The 12,091-nt window shown below is 40.7% G+C and overlaps 1 protein-coding gene across 1 annotated transcript in view; it reads right to left on the reverse strand.

Moving 5' to 3' along the window:
* The window catches only part of LOC115138075 (phospholipid-transporting ATPase ABCA1-like), a 225,346-nt gene that overhangs the window by 191,807 nt on the left and 21,448 nt on the right, over window positions 1-12,091 (reverse strand). The window contains exons 4-9 of the mRNA XM_029674482.2: window positions 11,841-11,982; window positions 11,476-11,594; window positions 9,627-9,754; window positions 8,299-8,496; window positions 3,623-3,709; window positions 3,131-3,326 (exon numbers count right to left, since the gene is read on the reverse strand). Of these exons, the coding sequence (XP_029530342.2) occupies window positions 3,131-3,326; window positions 3,623-3,709; window positions 8,299-8,496; window positions 9,627-9,754; window positions 11,476-11,594; window positions 11,841-11,982 (870 nt within the window). The remainder of the gene's footprint in view (window positions 1-3,130; window positions 3,327-3,622; window positions 3,710-8,298; window positions 8,497-9,626; window positions 9,755-11,475; window positions 11,595-11,840; window positions 11,983-12,091) is intronic.

Consider the following 12,091-nt stretch of genomic DNA (forward strand, 5'->3'; position numbering starts at 1 on the left):
ATGTTGAAGAGGCATTCAACCGGTTAGAATGGAGATATCTATGGATCACTATAAAACAGTCCCACTGCGTCAGTGACAACTCATACCTGTCAATCGTCTCCATTTCCAGTACAACGCGGATCTAGACAAGATTGTCCTGTGTCCCCACTGCTTTTTGCTCTGTCACTAGAGCCCTTTGCACAGGCTGTCAGAGAAAGCATGACTATATCTCCAATTGCAATTCATGGGTCTACAAACTTTATCTCACGTCATACAGATGACATCATCCTGTTCCTCTTCAATGTTGGGTCCTCTCTCTCTCATGTACTGGAGTTGTTTGATGAGTTGTCTGGATACACGATAAACTGGACCAGATCTGTGTTCCTCTAAATGAAGCAGCTATGCTCAGTTACCCTCTTTTGAACCAATAAGCACCCACTTTACTTATTTGGAGGTTAAAATACATCCTACTTTGCAGAACATTGTTAGAGACAACTTCTATGGCCTGTTGCAAAACATTAACAAGGATTTGCAGAGGTGGTCTAATCTAACTATTGTTACAGGGAGAGTTACCCCAGTGAAAATGAATATCTTGCCCCGGGTTAACTTTTTATTCTTTATGATCCCTTTATGGCCACCTCCAACGTTTATCTCTAACTTTATACGAAGTGGAAAAGGGGCTAGGATCAATCTCCCTACTTTGCAGCATGCTAAATGCACAGGAGGTTCTCAACTTATATCGTTGGGCTTTTCAAATAAGAGCATTACAAGTGTGAATGGACCGTCAATCACTTGTACCTTGGAGAGCTGTTGAATCTGATCTGGTTAAACCACATCGACTAAAACCGTTTGTATTTGCTGGGGTTGGTAGCACAGTTCTGAACTCCTTGAATATATGGAAGAGGGTGTAAAAGTGAATAGGTCGTCAGGTCATCTCCAATATGGAACCACTTCAAATAATTGCAGTTGGACATCCTTTCACACAGGCCTCTTGGTCTTCAAAGGGTGTTTATGTTTTGAAGGATCACATTTATTTCAAATCAAAAGTATTTCTAAAGCCCTTGTTGTATCAGCAGATGTCACAAAGAGCTTATACAGAAACCCAGCCTAAAACCCCAAACAGCAAGCAATGCAGATGTAGAAACAGATGTATTTATATTGAGATTGGCTTTGCACAGATTTCAGGATATTAAAGACAACTATTCCCTGCCAGGATCCTCATACTACCTGCATCTGCAGTTAAGGTCAGCTATGAAGGCTTATGGTGTACCCTGGAATTTGCCCAATGGCAGGCTGGATAGGTCCAGATAGGAGTTTTAGAGGGCTAGTAGCAGAGATATATGACACACTTGCAGGGAAGACTTATAAAATATTACCCATGGAGGTGGTATGGGAGACAGAGTTGGAGAGGATGGGATTAAACCCTGATTGGGATCGGATATGGTCAAATCTGAGTGAGGGATCTAAGAATCTTAGCCAGCTCATTCACTTCAAATTGATTTACAGAAAATATGCAATTCCATATAAATGTTTTCTGATGAAAATAATAAATCCAAACTGCACACACTGTACAAACAATGTTGTCGGTACTGTTCCCGGGATTGTCCAGTCACACACACATTTTGGAGTGACATATGCTCAGTGCTGTCAAGATTGATGAAGGTAAGCCTTATCTCAGATCCTTACCTGTGCCTGCTGAATGATGATTCATCTTTATCTTTGACACTTATTCCACATCGAATTCTACTAGCTGGATTTACAGCAGCAAAGAAAACTATTGTGCAGTTCCGGTGGAATTCGGGGGTTGGCTCTGGAAATTGACTATATGTTTTCCAAAATATTGCTAATTTGGAATGCACACACGCAAAACAATAGGGCGATTCCGTCCACAGTGCATCATGGGCAGGGATATCCTCCGCCCTAAGAGACCGACTGGTTGGCTGACTTACCTCTCTTTTCTTCCCCTTTTTTTTGTTTCTTTTTGACTATCTCTACTATTTGAGAAGTTTGCTACGGGCTGTTGGGGGGAGATGGGTGGGAGGCTTGGCCAAACTTGTACATTCAATTGTATTTTACTTCTGTGATTTTTCATGGGCTGGAGCTGCATGTACAGTATAACTCCAAGTATTGTTTTATCAAGGTCAAGGTAGGAGTATTGTATTCATCATTTTGTTATCCTTGAATTGGCTTAGTGTTTATTCTTTGAGGTGGGGAAAAAATCATGCATTACTAGATGCTGTCAGCAGACTAGTCCCAGATGTTTTGGAATGCTTCTATTTAGGGCCTGGTTTTAATGCTCACGTAGGGGTTTCTTTTCTCTCCACAGTTTCTCTTCCTACCCCACGGTGATGGGTACTCCATGTATAACATTGTTTGGGCCTCCCACACAATGGCGCAGCAGTCTAAGGCACTGTATCGTAGTGCAAGAGGCATCACTACAGATCCGGGTTCAGTCCCAGGCTGTGTCGTAGCCCGCCCGTGACCATGGCCCAGCGTCGTTCGGGTTAGGGGAGGGTTTGGTCGGCCGGCATGTCCTTATCCCATCGCGCTCTAGCGACTCTTTGTGGCACACCGGGCGCGCTGACCCATGTCCCCAGTTGTACAGTGTCTCCTCTGACACATTGGTGCAGCTGGCTTCCGGGTTAAGCGAGCAGTGTGTGAAGAAGCATTACGGCTTGACAGGGTCGTGTTTCGGAAGATGCATGGCACTCAACCTTCGCTTCTCTGTAACTACCAATTGAATAACCCAAAATTGGGGAGAAAAAGGAGTAAAAAAAAACATTGTGTGTTTGGGATCGCACGTGTGTTATGTCTGCTCTTTTCTGTCAATGCATTTTCATTTTTGCAGAAATGATTTTTTGTTGTTGTTGTGTGAACTCAAACTAATTACACAAACAAAGTAAGAACATTGAGGGAATTATCTGTTCACCCTAATACAAATATTGTATGCAGTGTGAATTACGGTTGAGATATGAGCTCCCCTAAATGCAACAAAAGTCAACGTTTCAGGGGGCTCGAATTGAACCATTCACCTATTTCTTTCAAATGCAATGTTGGACTGACAAGGTGGTAAATATGACAATAAAAGCTTCAACAATTGAAATCAGTATTTGGATTGGTCAAGGCAGAGTGCACTATTAACAATACTTACTGGAATTGCTGCTCCTGGCCTTGTTTTCTGTGTCATTCCTCATCGCTCCAAAAGCAGGGAAATTCATGGTGGTCTTGGTGGAGTTGGAGTTTGATACTTTCCCACAAAGTAGGATGTTCAGACTGCCAAATGCATCTGCTCTGAAATCCAGCCTATCAGCGGCCTTGAACAACATTGAGTTCTGCAACTTGTTCATCTGTATTGGTGGGGGTGTCATTGGAGGAAGATGCACAACTACATTTCAGAACATCACAGTATGGTACTTAATCTATTGACTTCAAGACAACAAATTGATATGATTACAACACAATATCATGCAATTTCTCAATAGACTTGTCTTTAAATTTCCGTTATTGTTATTGATTACAATGAGTCATACAAGCCCAGGTCACTAGGCGACACAGGTGTTCTCAACAGAAACTAATACTGAATGTTATTGGATTTCCATGTAGGCCCACTGTCCTTCAGATGGTAAATAACTACCACACCCACCTCATCAATCACGGTTAAGGCATCCTCTGTAGTTTTTCTCACTAATCCAAAGGTCTCGGACGGAGCCAAATCCAAAGCTGAAGGTAGCTAAATGAGGGAATAAGAAGTTGATTTAGCAAACATTGTTGATTTCTATTCAATATATAATGTGTATTTGTTTGTAACAGGCTCAGTGTTTTAAAGGTTAAATGATGTATTTTACAACTTCATGTTAGATGGTTCCTCAATCTGAATTACCCTTATCAGTCCCACTGATTTTTAGCTAGCGTTGGTTAAAGTTCGCTCATGTTCGTAGTGGCTATAAAAAAAACATGGATTCCAGTTTATTCTAGCCCATAGACTACTTTCACAGTGAGAAACCTTCTAAGATGATGTTGTAAAATACTGTACTTCCCCTTCAAGCTAACACCTCAGATGTTACCTCAAACACCTCAAGTGTTTGCAACAAAACTGGCCGACAGACTGTAGTTCTGCATTTCATTTTTCAGGTGCATGTCTTCCGTTTAAAATAATGGTTGCTTGAGGATATACAGCTGTAACAATGGAAAAACAGCCTAGATGCAGCATTTTTCCAACAGTGCCCTCCTTCAAAAGCATTGGGTGCATGAGGCCTGTGGTAAGTTTTAGTCTAAGCAATGTCAAAACCAATATCTTCCCCAACAATGTTTATTGTGGATGTATTTTTATAAAATGGCAGGAATATGATTCATAGCCATACCACATATCTGATGTTTAGAACACAATGGCCCAAGGCAGCCCAGCCACCGCACGTGTCCTTTTAAACGCTATCATTTCCATGTGTCAGGAGTCTGCTAACATGAGTCCCCCATTGAACCTTCACTGAGAAAAACAATATAGCTCAAATCCATAGAGGGAGAGTGCTAAAAGAGAGAAAATGAATCCTAAATCCCCCAGTTGTATTTATGAAAAGTTGAAGCCACAGAGCATTTACAAATTCAAGGAGGTGTCACTCGAATCCCCGTTTATCCTGCAGCCCTCATTGAGTTCTCAGTATATTCATTTTGGTTCAATTTTACCGTCGGCAGCAATACACAAGGAAGCCGAGACGTGCTGATTAGAAAAGCATGGGCATCTCACTTAGGAAATTTGGGATGAAACAGCTTGAAATCACAGCTAAGTAGTCAATGGGCAGAAAGAGAGGTCTTGGGCTGTATCGTATTAATGGCTTGATAAGTAGACCCATGGCACAAGGCAATCTCTCAGAGCCATTGGGGGAACTCTATGATGTTTCGCTCTTTATTCTCCGCATGATCTGTCATTTCTCAGCTGTGTTTCCAAGGGAGGCTAGAGCATGGAATGGTGTTACAAAAATAGAACATTCATTTCATTGTGGACTCAGAAACCACAGAGGTTACCAAGACAGTGACCTTACTAGATGTAATGGGAACTTTAATGGATACTGTAACTTCAGAAGGAATGCCCCCAAAAGAACCTCCTCAGATTTTTGTTGTTTCAGAGTTCATAACATCCAAGCACCCTACTTTGTCACTGAAAATGAGTCTGGGACAAAAACTAATGTTACTTTGACCTTAAGTAATAGCTCTGTAATTTACTGTACTTTCACAACACAGCATGACTGGTTACTACAATACATTTACCATGTGTTGGGGGCTATATCTTAATGTTGTTTCAGAATGTGTAGTTGATTCTGTTGATGCTATTGACGTCATACAGTTTATTCGGAAAGTATTTAGACCCCTTGACGTCTTACACATTTTGATAAGTGGACAGCCTTATTCTAAAATGGATTAAATAAAAATAATCCTCAATAATCTACACACAGTACCACATAATGACAAAGCAAAAACTGTTTTTTAGAAATGTGTATAAATTTATGACAAAAAATAAACTGAAATATCACATTAAAATAAGTATTCAGACCCTTTACTCAGTACTTTGTTGAAGCACCTGTGGCAGTGATTACAACCTCGAGTCTTCTTGGGTATGATGCCACAAGCTTGGCACACCTGTATTTGGGGAGTTTCTCCCATTCTTCTCTGCAGATCCTCTCAAGCTCTGTCAGGTTGGATGGGGAGTGTCGCTGCACAGCTATTTTCAGGTCTCTCCAGAGATCAATTGGGTTCAAGTCTGGGCTCTGGCTGGCCACTCAAGGACATTCAGAAACTTGTCCTGAAGCCACTCCTGCGTTGTCCTGGCTGTGTGCTTAGGGTTGTTGTCCTGTTGGAAGGGAAACCTTCGCCTCAGTCTGAACACTCTGGAGCAGGTTTTATCAAGGGTCTTTCTGTACTTTGCTCCGTTCATCTTTCCCTCGACCCGGACTAGTCTCCCAGTCCCTGTCATTGTAAAACATTCCAACAGCATGATGCTGGCACCATCATCATGGAGAGTCTTCATACCCAGGAAGACTCGAGGCCGTAATTGCAAAATGTTTGCTTTGTCTTTATGGGATATTATGTGTAGATTGATGAGGAAAATAAACAATTTAATCAATTTTTGAATAAGGTTTTAACGTAACAAAATATGTAAAAGGTCACGGGGTCTGAATACTTTCCTAATGCACTTTATATTGCACTGGTTCCACCAGCCATCAGTATTATCAGGACTTTGTGTTCTTATGTATTCCTGTGTGTCTTTATTGTCCCTGTAGCTATGTGCCCAATGCTGGTGACAAATCCAATTTTCCCTCTGGGGATAAATTACTTTTATTCAATTAAATCATTCTATGTTTAAAACACACTACCAACCACTTTGTTTTCCAGAAAATATCCACGTTGCAAAAGTAATATTTCTAAGCTACTGTAATGTGCACCTGGACCCTTGTAAGACAAGAAGATAGTACCGGTTACTTTCTGTACAATGCTCCCTATAACCTCACTATATTGTGCTCTGTGTTCCCTTAAAAATATAGATTATGTCTCAACACAACTAAATCACCCACTACCACTCAATGCTGTCTCGATAAACCCAGACTACATTTTTTTTATTTCTAAAGTCCCTTTCTTTATGTATTTGTTATCACCACTTTTCTTCAACCCCAAGCTCTCAGTGTGTGAAAGGGTATTTTTCCTCCCTCCATTTTGCTTAGAGGGGCCAGATGACTTTTTTTTGCCATATCTTGTCTGGCATTTTCTTCGATGACTGAAAATGCCTCCAAGCTTAAGTTGTTCAAATGGCTTTTTTTTTCCCCTCCATGAACTTCTTGCCTCATCACTTATTCATTGCTTTTGCTGTCCCACAAATTTTCTCTCAAAGATAAACTGGGAAGGGAAGTGGACTCTTTTGTCGCCTCTACAGGAAGTAAGGTTTCAATGAAATCCAGCAAATATCAATGCTAAATAAATCTAATTGTTTCTGTAGCTAGGACAATCTGTTTTATATTGCTAGTACTCTATGGATTGGGATTATGGTTCATTGTTTAGCTAGCTGCATGTCTAAACAAAAGACTCCAAGTTAAAGCGTACTGTTAGCTAGCTAATGTTAGCTGGCTGGCTCATTAGCTAATATTCTTGAGACTAACATATTTCAAAGGTGCAATAAACCAAGCAGGTTAAAATGGTGAGTGCCTTTGACAGTTTTGACCTCAGGAGGCTCTGTTTGGTGCAAGATTGAAAAAGTGAACTCATGCATTGGAGTCAATGAGGTACAAGACACAAGATTCAGTAAGGAAAGTACTCCGGAGAGTGCAATCTAGAACATAAACCCAAATGGTTGCCAACTCCACACACTCATGGCAAAATCTATAGATATAGTGCTGTCAGTATAGTGATGTCAGGTTAATCATTATTGGCACCATTGGAATAAAAGAGTGAAATAAATAATACACACACTGAGTTATAAAGTATGCACATTATTTGTTTTACTACTATATTATTTCAAACAAATACAATTAAAACCAAATAGATTTTGTTACACAAGTAATATTTTTTTCTCTCAAAAAGATAGGGGTCAAAATTATAGGCAACACTCTTTTCAATACCTGTCAATATCTCACCTTACGAGGATAATGGCACTAAGCATTTTTCTAAAATGTTTCATGAGATTGAAGAACACGTTGGGATCTTAGACCATTCTTAGACCATTCCTACATATATCATCTTTCCAGATCCTTGATACCCTTCGTCTGCACTTATGGGATGCCCTCTTCCATTGAAAAACATTAGGTTCAAGTCCAGAGACCAATATGGCCTTTGCAAAATGTTGTTCTTTGTGGATTTTGATGTACTTGGGGTTATTGTCTTGCTACAATATCCACTTGTGGCCAAGTTTCAGCCTCCTGGCAGAGGCAACCAGGATTTAGGTTAAAAAGTCCTGGTACTCGGCAAAATACAGGATCAAAATAACCAAATAACATTAAAGATCCACCACCATATTTTACAGTAGGTATGGGGTTCTTTTCTGCATTTGATTCCTCTTTTCGATGCCAAACCCACCACTGGTGCTCATGTGATCTGACCATACGGTACTAATCGCCAATACCGTTTAGCAAACTCTAAGCGTTTACATTTGTTGGATGACAAAAGAGCTATTTGGCAGTAGCGAACATAGATTTCAAACGATTAAGAGCCACAAAGAGAAAAGGTCAATTAAGAAGCAAGTAAAATACACAATTACATCTTTATGTCACAATGAAGTAAACAGCACAATCAAGTTACATTTACATAATTGAGTGGTAGACCTAATTCGATTTGACTTACATTGGTGAGCATTTTCCTTGGATCCAGGTTTTGTAGGAAAACGTCTCTGGTTTGTCTCAACTGCTGCGCTGTGAGGGAGCAGCTGACGTTCTGAAAGGCCTCCTTGTCAAAGGCGCGGGTGAATTCCACGTATCTATCAAGAGCTGTTCCACTGCAAAGGGTGATCCTCAGATCGTCTTGCCTTGAAATGCCCATCACCTGGTGAAAGGACAGGATGAGCGTCAGAAGTGTTAGACGTAAAATAGAAACCCATCTGATTCAGCTTTCTTACCTGGACTTTTATTTGTGTACTTTACACACACACACACAAGCACACACACACCAAGCAGCCTTGTCAGCGAGGAGCGTATAGCCTGGCACAAATAATAGTTTTCCTCCTCCTCGTCTGACATCAGTTGGAACATGGCAAGGTATCGATGTGGAACATCTGAAGGGGCCACTCACAGGGGCCATTCACAGGGGCCACTCACAGGGGCCACTCGCAGATCACACTTATCGCTACAACAGCTGCATTTCACCCGAACACAAACGTGCCAGGTAGAGCAGTGTTTCTCAATCAACTCCTGGGGTACCCCCAATGTGTGACATTTGTGGTTTAGCTCAGCGCTAACACATCCGATTTCATTATTCAAGCGCTTGGGGATTGGTTGATTAGTTGAACCAAGTGTGTTAATGCTGGGCTATAAGAAAGATGTGCACCCCTAAGAATCGATTGAGAAAAATTGACTTCTTAAACTGTAAATTCTCTGCAAAGTCATACAGTATGTCTCTCCTGAATCGATTGGAACAGTCAAGAAATGATGTCCTTGCAATGCATTATTTTCAATCATATGGGTAGGTAGGTAGCCTAGAGGTTGGAGAGGCAGACCTGAAGCCAGAAGGTTGTGTCTTATGTGGGAGAGGGGGTTGACAGAAGAGCAGAAGATTCATTTTGGATTGAAGATTTGCGTTGTGTTTGTTAAAGATGCACAACACAGAAATCCCCTCCGGCATTTCCTGGTTACTAAAATTCAAATAGTTCACCATATTTCAGTTTATTGTACCATCTAAACAGTTGTGAAATATCTTTTCCATAACCACAAATATTGTATTTTCTGTTGTTTGAAGATGGTGTACAAAACCGAAAGCAAAAGACACAAAAACAAACCTTAAGAACAGGAAGCATAGAAATAGTGCACATAGAAGATATCTACGGTTTCTTAGACTTGCTTTCAATGAGAATGACAGATCTATAATGTGCATTTGTTCAGGTCACCCAAAACGTTATATCTTGTTGTTTCCAGACCACTCTGCAGTACTATGCTGTGAAAAAAGTTATGCTGACTCACCTCATTCAGGCGAATATTTGAGGTAATCAGACCGTCGGCTACCGTCGATGGCATGGACAAGTTTTCCCTCAGATATGTGGTGAACATTTCATTGTCATTCAGGATACTTCTCAGAGGAATGGGCTGACCTTAAACATGAAGAGCGAGAACAAGTAGTGTGCTTTCACTCGGGCAGAATTCGAATGGATCTGGGAAGAAAACTATTTTTGAGGGAGTTGTATCAGTTTGTTTTTGATAGACAGGCATGTAAAACAGTATACTCCATAGGTGTGGCGAACATCAAAGATGGGTTTGGAAAATGTGATGTTCCTTAGTCATTTGATATTGACAGCATCCTATTGATACATTTAAGTGTAGCATTTCCCAAACTGCTTTGCTTTGCTTTTTTTGTTTAACATCACTTTGAGAGGCATTTGGTTTTAATCAGAGTTGAAATTGTATTGTATTCCACAGGTGAATGTTGCAATAAAATGTGGATAAGAGCGAGGGAGGGTCACCAGAGGAATTGTTTTAGTGGGAGCTGGCATATCGTTGCTAAACATGCATCAGTCAGTTAAGCAGTCATTTTGTACTGATTAGATGCCCGCTGATAGACTTGGTCGAAATGACAACATCAAAACCAATCGACTGTTTAATGTAATCCTCCCCGCTTAGACTGGTGAGAATGTCTGGGTGCAGATCACAAGCCAAAGACAGCCCATTACTACTTCACTCCACAATGTTTATCTCTTAGGCTACATGGTTCGTTGAGTATTCTCAAGAAATCTCCTTTTGAAACAAACTCATGAGCAGCGATATTGGAGAATATGCAGAGAACATTTTGACTTAAGCCACATACATGGCATTGTAATATGGTAGAAAATAAATGATAGTATGTACGTTTAATTCATGCTTATAGGAATTCAAGGTAGAGAGACTTATCCTGTCCTTATACTCTTACTAAAACTACTACTACCTCTGTCATTATCATTTTCAACACCATCAATAAGGTAGGACAACATGACACTTGTACAGGTCGAAACAAAAACATGCTCTGGGCTCTGTCTGAACTTGGTTACCGGGCGAGATTGGAGTCCCCACCCCAACACTTTTCAACATCTCCGGTGAGAAGCACAACACAATCACCTTTGCCATTTATATCCCTTTGATATCCCTCCGCCTCTCCCTTGTGTTGTAAGACCTTTCGCCATGTCGCCTCAGACAGCGTATCCCATTAATTAAGCCGTGCCTTAGATCTCTGATGGATTTAATCTTGTATATTACGAGCCTGTGACCCCAAAATGCAAATACGGTTTTGGGTGCGATGTTTGTGTGAGCCTCAACAATGGCTGGGCCCACTTTTCCCTATTTGCAAATTAGGTGCCTTGTGAAAATCTGAATATCATCAGGCTAAATGAGCCTAATGCAAAGTAGCAACTTATGAAGATAAACGATCTGCCACTCCACACGGCAAATTAGATCATAAATAATCAGTTGTCATTGTTTTTCCGAGTGATCTCGGAGAATAACAAATCCTCCAAACTGTCACCCTTGTGAATGGGCTACTCTAGTTGATAAAGGACCGTGGTCAAATCTATGGCAAAGTGATTGTCAGTCTGGTAAAGTATTATACTGTTCCAATTACTGCTGAGCCATTAGTCAGTGGCTGTAAAAGCTTTATTATTCATGAGATATTCAAGGTTTGGCGTAGAACTTAGTTCATTAATATGGTCCTCAGTGTATTGAACAGTGAGTACAGGATCAGTTAGGTTGGTGTGCTAAAGTAGATCATCAATGCAATGGGCTCCGGATTTTCTAGGGCCCTAAAAAAAACTGTATGAACAATTTGAAAACGGTTAAAACTCTGTACCTTTTTCATGGTTCATGGTTAAAACCCACTGGTCCACATCATCGGAAAGCGTCTGGATCTTGGTTATGATGGATCTGTTCGCCAGAAGTGACTGTAACTCGATCAACATCCCAGCAATTCTGGTTGGACAGAGGAAGAATATAAAAAGTCTTAGACTTTTGCATGGCTAAATGTAAGATAGCTAATAGGCCTACTTCAAATGTGAAATGTAACTCACTTTCTAAAGGAACATCAACGGCTAACTGACTACCAAAACCTGTCATTATCAAGGTGAAATAATGTAACTCAAACTAGGATCATTTACAGTAAATTTGGAAATTGTCACTGTAGGTAAATGGCTTGAAAACAGTTGCCCCTCTACATACATGGAATTGTTGAAGTTGTTGACTTGTCCCGGTGCTTCTCCCGGCGTGGAATGGTTGACACATGGGTTGTCTATGTTACACATCATGCCTTGAAGCCAAGGCAGCACACCGGCGGAAGGCATGGCTTTATTTGGATAATGACCTTGAACCCAAAAAAATAAGCTATCATTTCCATCCATACATGAGCACCTAAAGGTCCTCATCCTCCACCATCTTTCTGCAGCTTTCTGCAGTGTCCTCAGATGATGGCT

This window comes from Oncorhynchus nerka, linkage group LG12 (assembly GCF_034236695.1).
Source record: "Oncorhynchus nerka isolate Pitt River linkage group LG12, Oner_Uvic_2.0, whole genome shotgun sequence".
NCBI lineage: Eukaryota > Metazoa > Chordata > Actinopteri > Salmoniformes > Salmonidae > Oncorhynchus > Oncorhynchus nerka.